At 34.6% G+C, this 15,806-nt stretch overlaps 1 protein-coding gene across 3 annotated transcripts in view; it reads right to left on the reverse strand.

Annotated features, from left to right (window-relative positions):
- Nucleotides 1-1,627: 1,627 nt before the first annotated feature.
- The window catches only part of SNX13 (sorting nexin 13), a 68,265-nt gene continuing 54,086 nt past the window's right edge, over nucleotides 1,628-15,806 (reverse strand). For 2 of the 3 annotated variants that reach the window (XM_035562485.2, XM_035562484.2), the window contains 9 exons: nucleotides 14,157-14,264; nucleotides 13,172-13,282; nucleotides 12,303-12,464; nucleotides 11,050-11,121; nucleotides 8,813-8,958; nucleotides 6,951-7,019; nucleotides 5,700-5,812; nucleotides 4,984-5,179; nucleotides 1,628-3,622 (listed from right to left, as the gene is read on the reverse strand). In XM_035562485.2, the coding sequence (XP_035418378.1) occupies nucleotides 3,553-3,622; nucleotides 4,984-5,179; nucleotides 5,700-5,812; nucleotides 6,951-7,019; nucleotides 8,813-8,958; nucleotides 11,050-11,121; nucleotides 12,303-12,464; nucleotides 13,172-13,282; nucleotides 14,157-14,264 (1,047 nt within the window). In that variant the 3' untranslated portion in view covers nucleotides 1,628-3,552. Of the gene's footprint in view, nucleotides 5,180-5,699; nucleotides 5,813-6,950; nucleotides 7,020-8,812; nucleotides 8,959-11,049; nucleotides 11,122-12,302; nucleotides 12,465-13,171; nucleotides 13,283-14,156; nucleotides 14,265-15,806 lie in introns of all 3 variants that reach the window. The other variant, XM_050708993.1, reaches the window with a different exon arrangement.

Consider the following 15,806-nt stretch of genomic DNA (forward strand, 5'->3'; position numbering starts at 1 on the left):
GAGGAAAATGTTTTCTTTCATAATCCAGCTTAACTTGACTTTCAAACTGAAAAATAAGAAACCTATAGCTTGCTAACGTGAGGTGACTTGTGCAAAGGAAGTTTTGTACTTATCCTAGCACTGGTAAAAAGAACAAGTTTTTCAAATTCTAGTTAAACTTTTTGCCCATGGAATAACTGGATCACTTGCACAATCTTCCACATGTTCTGAATGAACAAATGTTCCCAATTCCCACAAGTTTTTCAGAAGCTCCTAAGATTCCAGTGCTAATTGAAAATTCTGTGTCTATTGATTCAATGCAGAATTACCGCATTTCTCAACCTCAAGCTGAGAAAATCCAGGACACAATGACTGAAAAGATTACTTGGAATTTGCTTTTTAAAAGTGCTACGCTAAGACCAAGGACATTTTTGAAAACTGTATTCCTTCCTCCCAATAAATAGCTCTTGATTTCCAGTAAATTCAGTATAATCTAGTTCTGTAGTTAAACCAACCTCAGAATTAACTTATGTACCAGCTCAGTTCTAAAATGTCAAAGAAGAATTCCAGTTAGCCCTTTCTAAAATAGATGTCAAATAATTTAACATGCAGATTTCCCCTATCCAAACCCCAACATGCCAGAGTAATTTAAAGAGACACAGCATGGGAAACAGTTATTTGAGATACCTACGTTCAGAAATATTCAAGCATATTGCTGTGTCCACAGTGGGGGAACTGCAGAGGCATGTTTCAAAGTGTTCATGAAAAGAAAGCTTATTTTCTTTTTAAATTCTTAACAGAAGTAAACTTGTTTCCATTATATAATTTCCTTACTTCCAAGAGAAAAAACATGAAAATTGGAGTTAAATAAATCAACCGTAGAGTGATGCTGATTACCAAACATTATAAAATCTTCAGCAATCCTCACACATACACTAAACACCACAAACAATATAAACCAGATAATGTGATAGATTGGAGAATTAAGTAAGCCACAGGCACATATGACCCTCATTTAACAAACGGCAGATACTTTTAAGAATTCATAAAAAAATTATAATGGAGTGAATTTCCTGTCATGAAATTATCCTAGGATAACAGCCTCAATAAATATGAATTTGCAAAGTTAATGAAATTCTTGACATGTGTCTATATCCTGTAGCAACATTGTGCAAGTTAGTGAAAACAGTAAACACTTTACCCTAGGGTCAAAGAACTAACATCTCTGTAGCTCAGGACATCTTTTTGATGAATGTGAAACAGCTGGAATAAATATATCAAGGGTAACAATTGTGCTCTCCCATGGTAGATCCAGCTGCTGCAAAAATAAACCCAGGGGAAAAAAGCAAAATAGTTAAAAAAAAAAAAAAAGCATGCACCATATAATTACACAGTTTCTGTATATATCCTTTTAGAATACAGGACACTAAAAATGCCGATTGAGAATGAATGTAGTGATTCACTTGTTAAAAGTAAAACCAGTTTATAAAGCATTCTAAAATCAGGAAATTACCTTTTTTTTTTTAAGCAGCACTTAACAGCAATATTTATCTTCAGTGATTTTTTGCTCCCAGACCCAAGAAACATTCATACCTGCTAGTGAGAAAGTTATTTTTCAAATAAACAGTGAGACTCATCATAATCCTGTTAATACTTTATTAGTGTAATTTTATTTTTTTTTAGCTTTGGACAGAACATAAATGCAAACTCCAAAAAAAAATAATTCAGAGTCCTCAGCCTTCCAGTAGAAGTGACCCTGGCAGTCTGTTTCATGTTCATTCTTTATTACGGAAACGACAGGATGGGGAAGGGAGGGAAAAAGCATTAATAGAACAATTAGGCACACAGCTGACACTTACTGTACAATGATATGCACAAGTAATTTATAACAGCTATATTCATGAGATGTGCTCTTCAGATTTTTCCCTTGTAATGTATGAGCTATGCTCAATTGAGCAATGATCATTAAGAACAAGGGAATTAACAGAGGAGTAACAAATAAGACTTTTAAAACAAGTCCTTAAATAAACTAACGCAACAACAGAATGCAAAATTGTTTAGCTGAGAAGACATTTTTAACCTAGACTTCAAAACATTAAAAATTCATTTATTTTACAGTTATTCAAATACACATGCATTTAATGAAAATATTGCACAAAATTAAAATTTAGATTGTGGAATTCATATATTTTTATTTTGGTACACATTCTGGTAGCACTTAAAATTTACTGTTTAGTTCTAGCAAACACCAGCAGCACAAGCTTGAGGATGAACCAAATGAAAAACTGAATTGCTCATTTTCTCTTAAAAATAATTAAGGCTAAAACAAGTGCATTTGTTGACAATGGCACAATTTTCGGCAGCCAGTCACAGCACCCAAAGGCCAGAATACACATCCAGAAACTTAAGTGCTGTATATTAACATTCAGTTTTGGAGACTTTATAGGATAACAGGCTGCATGGGTTGACAGGGCAGATATTTTAAATCGTCAACAGGAAAACCACTTAAATAAAGATACATACAAACTTTTAAACAAAAAGTATTCATTTCTGATCATTCTTGCCAGCTAACAGGCACCACTGAATTAGGAAGCCAAGTTCTGTAATTAAATACAGAAGACAGAACTTTAGTACATATATACATATGCACACACATGTATATAAATGTGTGTATAAGTATATATATGTAATAAATTCATTACGTAAAATGACTAACAAACACATTGTATTATGTTCAGTTCACATTCCTAGAGATATTATTTTTTTTTTTTGTACAGAAATGTACAAGACAATTAAGAAAATCCCAAATTTGCACACATTCACTCTTGATTTTTTTTTTCATGGTACCTGCAGACAGAAAAGAGGCTCCACAGATTTGACAAAACAGTATTTAAACTTCCCATTTTCATACTGCATAACTAATTCAGTGATTTAAAAGATATAAATTAGGTTTGGTAGTATCAATGATATATTTACTATATCACCAAGAACAATTGCTGAATGATCTTTATCAGTCAGATATCAGGTATAACAGAGTATACCCTGACATCAGAGGAAGATACAGACATGTAAACAATAGTAGCTGGCTATATTGATTACTTCACACAGGAACTCAAGAATTTTGTTAAACTCAACAGCACTTAATCCACGCTTCTACAAAACCTGCAGAGAGGAAGGGGGAAGGATTCATACATATTTGCCAACTTGTCTTCCTAGAAATTATAAAAGAAAGGGATTTAATTTACAGTATTTAGTTCTGCAATAAAGAAAAAAACAAGTGCACTTGAGCCCATGCATACTGTATGAGAATGTTAACAGTACAATATGATCACCATTAAGTAGTATGATAAAAGGCTACATTGTGTGAATAGAGTCCGTAAGAAAACAAAATATCTATATAGAGGCTTCAGTCAATTTAACTAGGTCCTTTAAGAGCTTTCTATCTTCTCTTAGAACACTTTCATAAAAAGTCTGTGTTCCCCCCTTGCATAAAAGGATCATTTGTTCCCATTTCGACACAAATTGCTATAAGGATCCTTGATCAATAGCTGTATCTTACCCTGTATTTAGTGTTCAGAAAAAATATGGACTCTGCAGGATCTTTCTATTCACCTGGATAGTGGTGCTCATAAACAGCAGGGGACTATGAAAAAGAAAACACAAACTGAGATATGCTGTGGCCAAACAGGATTACTCATGTTACTTTAGTTTTAGTTGGACAGAAATTATTCGATGAAACTAAACAGATGGATGTGGGGCCTTGATGTCAAACTTTTATTAAAATTTTACACTATGCAAAAAAATAAAAAAAATATTTAAAAAAATATTGTAGTTTTATCTCCTTTTTATTTTCATATATACACTGAGATGCATTCAGGAATTTCCAAATGTTTGCATATGACTAATGAAATCTTTTATCTGTAAGGAACCAACTAATTCTAACATTTTTCCCATGAGGCTTGCACACCCAAAGGTAGGGAATCCTTCAATTGGGTAGGACAGTCTTTTACACCCGAAGTGTTTCAGATTTTAAGAGGGGAGTTGTGTGAGAACTGTTTCTTCGTGCCATTTCCTCATCTTCTAACATGATATGTCTATCCTCTTTGAAACATGTACCCCCTTCCTTCTACAACTATCAACTTGACATATGTTCAAATACACCAATTGAACATAAATATGATGCCCCTTCTCCACTGAAGTTACATGCAAAATGTATGCCAGGTGCTGTAAGAGCAGAGTATGGCCCTTAGAGCTACAGAATAATCAGAATAAAGGGTTTATTTCTACTGCACCTCTGCCTTTACTAAACCCCCCGATAGATGTTAGTTTATTTTTCAAAACATAAAAGGTAAACTTTATGTGGCATAAAAACCACATTACCCCAACTTTTCTTTAATAAATATACTTTTATGATGGGGGCGTAACTGTATCTCCCCTCCCCTATGAACCTGCTGTTCCAGAGACTGCTTTTCATGTTAGCTCAGCCTTTACAGGAATGTTAAATAAGCCCTACAGAGTCTCAACAGCCGTAAGGTAGAACAATTCCACCTGATTCTCACACATTGCACTATCTCCCAGTGCCAAAACATTCTTTTCCTCCACTGTATCGCCATAGCTGTTGTGCTTCACTCAAACAGTCTGGCACTTTTCATTGCTGGCAAACATCAACTCAGGAACGGAAGGAATCAGCATTCTTATATAATGGGCCAGTATTCTTCTCAATGTTGCATGAAGACGCACCAAATCATTTAAGACACACAAACCCTTCTGGTAGTGGTTGAATTACAAGTGAAGATGAGAAGATCCACAGGTCTTACAGATGCATTAATAATCTAATATGTGACACTAAAAGACTGGTGCAGAAGTAACAGCATGTGAGTTTGAAGCCCCAGAGAATCTGCCCAAGTAATTAGTCCTGGACAAACATACACCAGCTTAATAGGTTTGAAGTGTCACCTTTTCTGCAAGGAAGGCGCTTGAGTAGTGTGTAGTCTCTGTTTGTACCTCTGCATCTGCTTTGACCGTGAATGCAGTTTGTTGAAGAGCTCATGGAACTTATTTTGTGGAAATAAGGTTTCTAGGAATCTCTCCAGAAAGACATACACCATTCTCTTATTCAGTTGAGTGTGCTGGAACATTTCAAAGACCCGAAGAATGCCTTTTCGAGTTGTCTCAGCGCCTATGATGTGCTTCAGCTCATCTACAAAAATAAAAATTACACATGTTTAAATTAAATTCTTCCTGATAACAACAAATTTAAACTGAATATTAAGTCTTTTTGACTAATTTGTATAAATTTTTCAAAAATTATGTCACTTGAAATCTGAAGTAACAGTACCTCTGTTATACATAACATGATTAAGCTAACAGTTCTCTTACAGCAGAGAGGATCTCTGAAAATTACTTCTCTTTCACACTGTATATGTGGAAAATATACAAAAAATAAGTATGCTTTTTTATGGTGAAATCATGCTGCATTGGAATATATATTTTTAATGTACTAAGCTTAAATCCTCTAGTGAAACTAGAGGGTTGGTTCTAAGAACTACAGTTGCAAAGGTACCACACATGAAGATTTTCAGTGCATTAATAATTAAAACCTCTTTCATTTGGACACAGTTAATAAGTCAACGTTTCAGTAAATCAACAAGAACACTAACATTAACTCCAGCACCACTAGATGGTAAGGATTATTTAGCTTCAAACACAAACCCACTTACCTGGCATTACCTCCAGTAATTTGGTCTTCCCTGCCACTCTTGTTCTCATTCTAATAGCTTTGTCTCTCCGTGGAACAGTCTCTGCTAAAATGCCATTGGGCCAAAAAGCATCTCTGTAACAAAAGCAAATCTGTCAAGATACATTAACATTTTAATCAAGTGAAAGGCTCTTTTTAATCCCTTCCAAGCTATCTCATAAAATAAATACAAGAAAGTAATTATAGAGAACCTAACACACTTTAAATATCAGAGAAGGGAAAAGAAAGGTGAAAAAGGAATAATCCAAAGCAGGAAGTATGATGCACTCAATCTATTCGTGGTTAACTTCACGCTACTATAGCACAGGAACATTCAAATACCACATACCTTGTTGCATAAAATATATCTAAAATTTGCTTTTACCAATCAGTCTCCATTGCCACTGACAGACTGTAGCCTTAGGTCTATTAATTATTTCAACAGATCTCTGACAGAAGTTAACCTATGAACACGCTAAATCTGAGATGAGGTCATTTCATTATACTATAATGCCCCATGCAAAACACATACCTCTGTCTGAAAAGCTATTTTTTCCTCAGTGAATGACGCATTCTTTTTGAGTAAGACACACGTGTTTTTACTCAACTTTATTAAAGAATAACAGAGTATCTCTAAAGTATGACCCTTTGGCTAATAGGTTATCCTACTGTACATCTTTCACCCCACCCCACACCCCAAGAAAAAGGCAAGGGGTGGGGGGTGGGGCTATTGCTCAACAAATTTTGCAGAAGCCATTAAGACTTCTAGAAAGAAAGTGATGTAACATGCAGATTGTTGTATGAGGGTCTTTGACAAATTCAAACTCAGACTTCAGTTCAATTGTTCCATCTTGTATGGAACATGTATTAGCATAGAGCTAGGGGTTTTAGTATTAACAACTGCTTGACTTTTAAGACTGGGCATGCACATGCCTTCATCAAGGAAAACAAGACACTTCATTCAGTCACATCCTGAATTCAGAGATATAACAATACCACAGCTCTTCAGGGCCAGTTAACAAAGAACTTTAAGGAAAAAGAGAAAACTGTAAAACATTTTTCTCCACGTGACAAATACTTTCACTCACTTAAAACAATTAAGAAGAAGGACTTACTCAAACTGTATTTCTGTACAGTAATAATTTCCTCACACAAAATGAATGGAAGTGATACGCAGATATTAGATATCAATTGACAAGCACTTTATATTTAACATGTGTCATAAAAGATGTACCTGAAGCGTTTTACAGCATCTGCTACTTGTTCAGGAGATGTCATCCAGTCAACATGATCAACTATTTTCCTAAAATCAAAGCAACAAAGTCTCATTTTGTTGTTACAACATAGAGAAAAAAAAAGCATAGCATTTTGAAAAGCACTCTGGTGCAAACAAAGTGTAACTTCAGCTTTTCTCCAACTCCGTACATAGGTTCTATAAAGCTGCACATCAGGAAGGCAAACACCAATTCTCAGGATAAAAATCTAAGCTCACTGATCACTCTTTGAACGCTGCTAAAATTAAAGCCTTTTTCCATTTGAGCAAATGCATGACGACTAAGCAGGTTGGAAAACTGACATTACATCTCCCTTCGGTGTTATATAAATGTTCTGCTTGCAGAGTTCTCCTCTTCATGGAGTGTTCTTCAAATTCTGCTTCTGTAAGCAAAGAACTGACTTAAAATTTCAAATTATCCTACTTATGTATGAAGTTACTTTGTAATCTTGAACATAAATTGACTGATCATAAAGTTTGACCTTCTTTCTTCGACACGTACACACAGCTCAATATTCAGATTTGGCATGTTTACAGAAATGCTATAAACATCTGTGCATCATCGAAATCCCAGGACTGACTTCCTAAAAAAAAATTTGAATTTAAAAAAAAAAAAAGTAAAAACAGAACTTTGCAGCAGAATGTCATTCAATTTTAAGGATCTGCTAAAACAAGGCCCGACTACTGAACCAGAAGAAGCTGTAAGCATCTGGAATAGTCCCAAATGCAGAAGGAAAATAGTTCTGCACATATCTCTGCATTAAGAAAGCTGCCGTCTGTGTACAAACTCAGCTAGTTTGTTATATCACAATCTGAAGGCAGCAAAAATTGTTCACAGAGCTGTTCAATAGACTAGCTTGATTTTGGAAGCACAGGTCTCAACATAATTATCATCTTCCCACTAGGAAGTATTTGAAAGCAAGCCGGTGCTATATTATTACAAGGCATCACCACTACCGGTACCATGAAAACTATTTATCTGAAATAGTGATAATGAAAACACTACAAATATACTCATGAATGGTACAAAGTACTCTTTTGGGAATTTCCTCATTGTAATAGAAAGCGCACTTCTCACTGACAGAAATCAAGTTTTGATTCACGGCCCCATACCAAATCGACAACTTAATGTAATTAAATTGCTTCTAGAAGACTTCGTTCTTTATTTTTACTTACTTTTCAAAAATAAATGATTAGAAAGGAAAACGTGGAAGCAGTAGAATTCTAAGTTTGTAAATTAACAATAAACATTAATTATTTAGCACTACTAATTTGCTTTGCACATGAATGAAAGGGGTATGTCTGAATTACAGAGACGTAATTGTGGGATCCCACAGTAGCGTTTTACCTTTCTCTCCTCCATCTTTTAAAGTGAGAGGAAAAAGGTAACATACCGACTAAGTACAAGTACAGTTCACCCAACTTGATAGTGCTAGTGCATCATTTGTAGCACCAAAGAGATGAAACCAGAAATAGGGCAGAAAGTAATGAAAAGTATTAACAGCAAAAAGTATAATGTTAAAACAGGTGAAAAAATTTATACCATTAGTATTAAGTTCCAGTCACAAAAGCCATGAACTCTTGTGGATATGTGAAAACTTTTGTGGAAGTTCTGTGGCACGTAAGAGTGACCAGAACTGGTCTTTCAGCAACACTGTGTGTATCACCTTTTTACAGCACGTTTGCACTTCCTTTCCCAATCCTCTTTAAAGGGGAAGGCAAGAAGATATAAAACACAGTAGCTGAGCAATACCAAAAAGGATTTCTAGACACATTCTAAATAGCTTCACTTACACAATATCTCTCTACAAGAAAAACAGTACCTGTTAATTGTGTCACCATATGTTGCTCTAATAAGCTGTTGAAGCAGATTTTTTATATTTCTTCTTAACCACTGATTTCTTTCCTTTAAATCAAAGACTTCATCCATCAGGAGGAGCATTACTCTAAGCGGGATATTGTCATCCACCTGACCGAGTAAAAATAGGATCAATTAGTAAACTTATTTCAGCTCAAGAAAGGTACAGTTTTTAGTAGCTATTTCACAGGACAAAAAAAAAATATTGAAATCCTAATATAGGGGATTCAGTAACTAAGTGAAATTGTTTTTAAAGATGGATAGTGTACATTTGCAGTGACAGTCAACATCTACATTATTTTTAAAATATTAAAGTTTGAGGAAGTTTACTAAATTTTAGTAAGAGTATTAATTTTTCCTCTGTTATTATTTTGTATCCTACAGTAGCTGCTAACAACATTAGCTGCTAACAACAAAGCCTGCTTATATGCCAAACTACAGCAATCTAAACTTCATGTTAATAGCACATCTTAAACTATTACATAAAAACATAGCATTTGGAGTTACTGTATTGCACAGTACTGCACAAAAGACCACAGTTGTTTATCTCAAATACAATGAATGTGATTTTTTGACTCAGTCATTACCTAAACTTTATATTCATTATAAAAACTTTATAGAATAGCAAATTAAAAATTAAAATTATCTTATATCCTCAGAAAAACATAAAGACTCAATACCTTTTCTGTGGTTTTGGATTAGGATTTTTACATTCCACATATAACCTTCATGGTTTGGTGTTCTATTTTAAATCTGAAATGCTCTAACTGGAAGACTGGTTTCAACAAGCGGTGCAACTTCACCTGCATTTTACTCATGTTTGCACTACATTGTTAATGCTACCACAGAAGAAGCAGCAAGACCTCATTGCTACTGGAGAATTTTTATTTTACTTGTTGGGTACACAGGTACATCTCACTTCAGAGTGAGTTTCTAAGGCTAGAACTGTGGTTAAGAGTACCAAGAACATTTTTATATACAAATGGAACGCAGTTGATTCATCATTCAGCTGAAGGCGCCGTGGATCCATGCCTCACTTTTACAGTATTCTTTCCCCTAGCTTAAGAAATAAGAAATGTAAAATTCTATTCAAATTGACATATTTTTGTCTGATTTAGTGACTGTAGTTTGTGTAGAATTCACAGCAGTTCAGAACTGAAGCTTCTATTCGCTTTACAGAAGATCAGTGAAATATTTGTGGAGAAGCTGCTCATATATTTGAACTATATTAATTTTTCCCATGCAAAAATAGCAGCTTCAGGAGTGTTAGAAGATACACATTTGTAATTACAAATTTACAGATAAATAGTCTGATTTAATGAAAAACAATGAGGTAAAAAGAAAACCCAGAAGAACAAATCTAAGTTATTTGAGTAAAAATACATCTACCAAGCCATCATAGCAGTTATGCACAGGAAGACAAACTGGAATGCTTTGATGTGACTAAAAAACATGAAACGTGAAAGGCAGAACAGGTGCAGACTTATGACCATAGCAAATTGCATATAATCACTGGTAATCGTATGGCCTTTCTGTCCTACTTAAAGATGAAGGTTTCGTTTTTTTTTCCCCTCTGCAATTGTTTTCACATATATGATCAATGTTTCAATCAAAACAATAGCAAAATACCATAGTTATGATAACTTCAAGAGCTTAAACTTCACCATCAAGTTCCCTAATATTATTACCTCATACATTCAAGGTATCCACATACTGAAAGTTTATTATTCAGGAATATATGAAGTTGTTTTTTTTTTTTTTTTTCTTCCCTCTCTTCAAAACATACCAAACACTACTTCTGATCCATTAAATGAATGCTCCCTAAAAGGTCACCTCAGAAACCAGACTCTATAAAAAGACAACTGAAATAATGTAATACAATATAACAGTCTGGTATCGTACTACCACTGAACAGAAAGAAATAGGAAGATGACAGAAAAAAAAAAAAGCAAATATATAAAAAAAAATACAAAACACCAAAGCAGTGTCATATGAATTTTAAGTTACTGCACTGTCATGCAATCTATTTTAGTACTAAAAAATGTTAATTTTAAAAGGGAGCATATAAGTTTCTTTTTTAAAAAATAAGTAGTTTTTAAGTGGTTTATTTGTCGGAAGATAAATACATTGCTTAACGAAGTAACTAAATCTTTAATTTGATTTTAGAAGATTCATCTTTGAAGGGACAAGCGTCAGACTCACATTGTCATCAATTGGTGCTGCAACACGGCAATGGTCAGGGTCTGAATAGGTTTTCTGGATCAAAGGAGGCACCTGCAATGAAATCAAAAATGTAATGTTTATGAAGGAAAATACTGTATGAAAACAAACCTGATTTATTGCTATTCTAACCAAAATGATTATGAAAATGAAAACCAAACTGGCCAAAAGTCAGTTATATAGTGAAGCGGATAAACATAAAGCAGACCTTTTGTCTTCCAACAAATCAAGTCTTGCATGTATTCTCCAGTAGCTGCTGAAGTTATCAATACCATTCAGACAGTCCACATATTTTCCCAAGTGCCTAGCGCTTCAACTGAAAAACATCTATAAATCCATATCGGACTGATGTTTCTTTAGATAATTGCTCTTTATCACAAGAATTCCCAGTGAGTATAACTGCAGACGTACACACCAGGGAAGCTACCAGCAATGAGAAAGTCCAGAGGTGGTCATTCTCTCACAAGCAACATTTAAAAAAACAAACAACAAAAAAAAAAAAACCAAACAAACAAACAACAAAACCATACATCACAGATTTGTTCTTCCCTTTCATAGTTTAAGGGTTAACTCATCTTGGTTACAGTTCTACATCTACTATAAATGTTTTGTTACTATACAATGGAATGATCCCTGACCACAGGACCTTACAGCAAAACAAGTAATAGGGTGAGGGAAAAGAGGGTAAGATTACTAATTTATGGGACTTCTGGATAGCATGCCTTGCTACTACTCCACACCTTTAAGGTGTTGTATTTTAGGAATACAACAGATAAGAAAAGATAACAGCTGTAGATGACAGGACAGGCAGGAAGAAAATTTGATTAAAAACAGAATTCAGCAAGGAATAAGCAGAAAAGAAGCTCTCTCCTTATTCTAAGTTCCAGTACATATGTTCTTTTGCTATTGAAAGAGGCAAATGCCACAACCCAGTTTTATGAGAACGGAGGAGTATTCAATTTTTACCAACCATATTCTTCTCAAGTGGCTGCCCTGAATTAAAGGGTCCCTGCATAAATTCCATCTTCAAATATGTTACATAATACCAAAGAGAACTCTACATATGTGTTATAATGACTGCTGAACATTATTAGAAGTACATAGGTATAAAACAGATTGCTTTCCTGTCTATTGATGTAACTTTTCATTATAGCACACAACGTGAGTTTAAATGACTTGATAGCTAGTCTCCTATTAATTCACTGGTACGCGTTAACTACCAAATATTTTCTTACCTTGAAAAATGATTGCTTTATGTCTTGTCCCAATCTCTCTGACATTTTACCCATGTTGTCTGACATTTTAGTCATTCCCTCTGCCAGGCTGTCAGGGAGAGACTTGACTGCATTTGATACATTTCTCATAGAGTTACGCAGTGGGTTTACAAACGTGTCCATCTGAAGGGGAAGACGTTTAACCAGAATTGTATAATCTGTGAGGACACTAGTAAATTAATACACTATGAGAAGTATCACATTGTTCTAGAGAACAATAATATAAGGAACAACTCCAGTTGCTTAAGTTCATTACAAAATGCAGCAAAATGCAGAGACTGGCCAACAGTTCTCTGAATATTTCTGATAGCTTAACAAAAAGGATGCACAGCTCAGAGCTCTGAATATGATCAATGGCTCTGAACGTTTACAACAATTAAACACACAGCAGCTGCTTCTGAAGGGAAATGCATTTCATCTTTTCGGCTGAAGAGTGGACAGCATGGTAACAACAGCAAATACAGAGCAAAGATTTGAAAAAGGATATTAGAAGGAATGAGACTAACAAAAAAAAATCACAGATGTCACTGACAAAGTAATTTGCAACAAAAACATGTTTTATAAACTCTTAGTGCAATATGTGGTGCCCAGTTCAAAATTTTGATTTTATTGTCATACAAATAAATGTACCTGCTATAGAAATGGTACATTTTCGGTTCTGTGTACCCTGAAATACTTTGTTATTCACAAATATTAAAACAACTCACTTGAAATCTTTTTTGAAAGTGCTATAAAGCTGCTTAATATCGGTTAAATATCTCCATTTAATGCAGTCATCACACTAATAAATGCTCTACTAAAGTTTCCCTAATAGTGCAAAACATTCTTACCTTCCGTGCAAAATCTCCCTTCCCTTTGCTGTAGGCTTTATTCTCCAGGAAGTCATACACATAATGGGCTAGAGCTGGAGAAGCTTTCATCATTTCAGGATTTAACAGGAGCTGAGTAAAGTAATTGTTGAAGGGCACTTTTTAATTAATTATGAAAAAGGTCATGCAGTTTAGTAAAAGTTTACCATGCCCAAAAACACCGTATCTTGCAATGTATTTTTTCATCCATTCTCTAAATTTTATTCCAACGCTACTCTAAAGATGGAAACAATCTGCTGCCTGGTAATTTCTATAATTTTAGCTTATATGTTAATTATTACATCTCACAGAAAAATACGCTTTCATTATTTATTAACACGTCCATCAAGTCAGTCAACGGGAAGTCTCTGTGAAGTCAAAGCTAGGCCTTATCTGAATGGAGAAGTTGTGTGGTTCTGCTACAGAGCAGAGTGGGTGCTGTGCCAATCCTTACACAATGGCACAAGAGAAATTAACCACAAAAATGAGTGCAATGAAAGAAAGTTAAGTGGTGTAGTGTTAAAAAAAAAAAAAAAAAACACAACACAATAGTAACCTCACCAGCTCAAGGGGAATGAGGGCAGAAACAGCTGAGAATAAACCAAAAGAGCACAGAGATGGCCAACTGACTAGATAATAATAAGTTTAAACTTCTTATGGTATACTATTGAGTATCTCCATTATTTATTTGGATGAATTCTGTTAGAAAATTATCCAAATTTTAGCTAGCATTATCTCAAAACTGAAGTCCTGAACCCTTCTGTAGTAATATCAGGAAGTACTGATGATGTTTCTATGAAATTTCTGTTTATTCAAAATTAAATTTGGCATTTAGTTTCAGTTGGGACACTTAAAACAGCATTTTGTTTAGTGCTTTAAAAAAAAAAAACACACCACCACCAAAAAATGCTAGCAAATTATCTACCTTAGGAAAAAAAAATGCCAACCAAAAGACGTAACAGCTTACCTGCAAATATGCATTTAAATCTTTTTTCCTCTTTTCCAAGAATTCTCTGTCCATATTGTTAAATGTCTTTTTGCCAGGAAGTTTCAGTATATTTGCCAGATTTTCAAACTAGAAAAAAAAAAAAAAAAAAAAGATTTTCGTTCTGTGTTCAAAGGAGGTTCTAATCACCGTGTAACCTCAGAAATTATAGTGGTCATTATTTCTACCATATAATACCTGGGAAATAATTTCTGCACCGAAGACTAGAACTCAGGCTCCCTGGAGATGCCAAAATGAAGGTAGGCTGTCAAGAATAAGTACATGCAAACTCTCGGGACAGTCAAGGGCAAAATTTAATTTCCAAACATACCAAGTGATATTGAGTTTCAAAATACAGACATATGCTAGTATAGTCTACAAGTTATTCATATGTCATCACACACACTCAAAAACATTGGATTCAAGATTTATCATTATTATTTGGGCGGAAGTTGGTAAGGTTATGACTATACATCAAGATAACTTGTACACCTTCCTAAAAGATCTCCGGTGAGTCTTCATTGGAGCTTTTCAATACTTAAAGGTGGCTTATAAAAAAGATGAAGAGCAACTTTTTGCTCAGGCAGATAACGATAGGACAAGGGGGAATGGTTTTAAACTAAAAGAGGGGAGATTTAGATTAGATGTTAGGAGGAAATTCTTCACTTAGAGGGTGGTGAGGCACTGGAACAGGTTGCCCAGAGAAACTGCGGATGCCCCATCCCTGGAGGTGTTCAAGGCCAGGTTGGACAAGGACCTGGGCAATCTGATCTAGTGGGAGGTGTCCCTGCCCATGGCAGGGGGGTTGGAACTAGGTGATCTTTAAGGTCCCTTCTAACTCAAGTCGTTTTATGATTCTGTGAATTCATTACTTTAAAAAAATAAAAAAAAGCCCATACAGATACTATAAACAGAGACAACTTCAATTTCATTTTGGATTGAGTGCCTATTTCCCACCCCACCCCACCAAAAAAAAACCCTGTCCCTTCTATTAATTTTATATAAAAGATTCTAACATTTACCCACAAGATCTCAATAAAAGTATCTCAGACATGCACACAAGAAAGTTCACCACACTAGTGACATTCTTGTGTCTGCAAACTCAGTAAGAATTTCAATTTTACTTTCAAAACAGCACAATATTGGTTGGGAGTTTCGGAGATGCTACAATGAAGCACAAAAATAAGATCAGGTAATCCATACCTGTTTCACCAGACAAGGGATTATTATTAATTTTAATTCAGTTTTGAAAAAAAAAAAAAAAGGAGAAATAAAAAATCTTAGGTTTTACTTTGTACTTCAGTGAATTACAAGCATCTTGCACATTTTTTTTCTTTCATTTAAGGATAAGTTAAGAACATGAGTGTACAAGTATATCAAATAAAAAGAATGTCTAGCAGTACACTGAAATGCCAACATCTGTCCCTTCTGAAACCCACCAATCCTTAACATTTTGCTTAAAACCTAAATATGTATTTTCCAAACTGAGTTTTTATTTCTTAATCTCTGTGACAAATATAACAGATGAACTATGCTACTGTTCCAGACCAATAGCACTTCCATACAAACATTTCACAGTAAATCTGAGCAAAGGGAAGAAAGAAAACAAGTTTATTTAGTACCATATCCTTT

The sequence above is a fragment of the Cygnus atratus genome, chromosome 2 (assembly GCF_013377495.2).
Source record: "Cygnus atratus isolate AKBS03 ecotype Queensland, Australia chromosome 2, CAtr_DNAZoo_HiC_assembly, whole genome shotgun sequence".
NCBI lineage: Eukaryota > Metazoa > Chordata > Aves > Anseriformes > Anatidae > Cygnus > Cygnus atratus.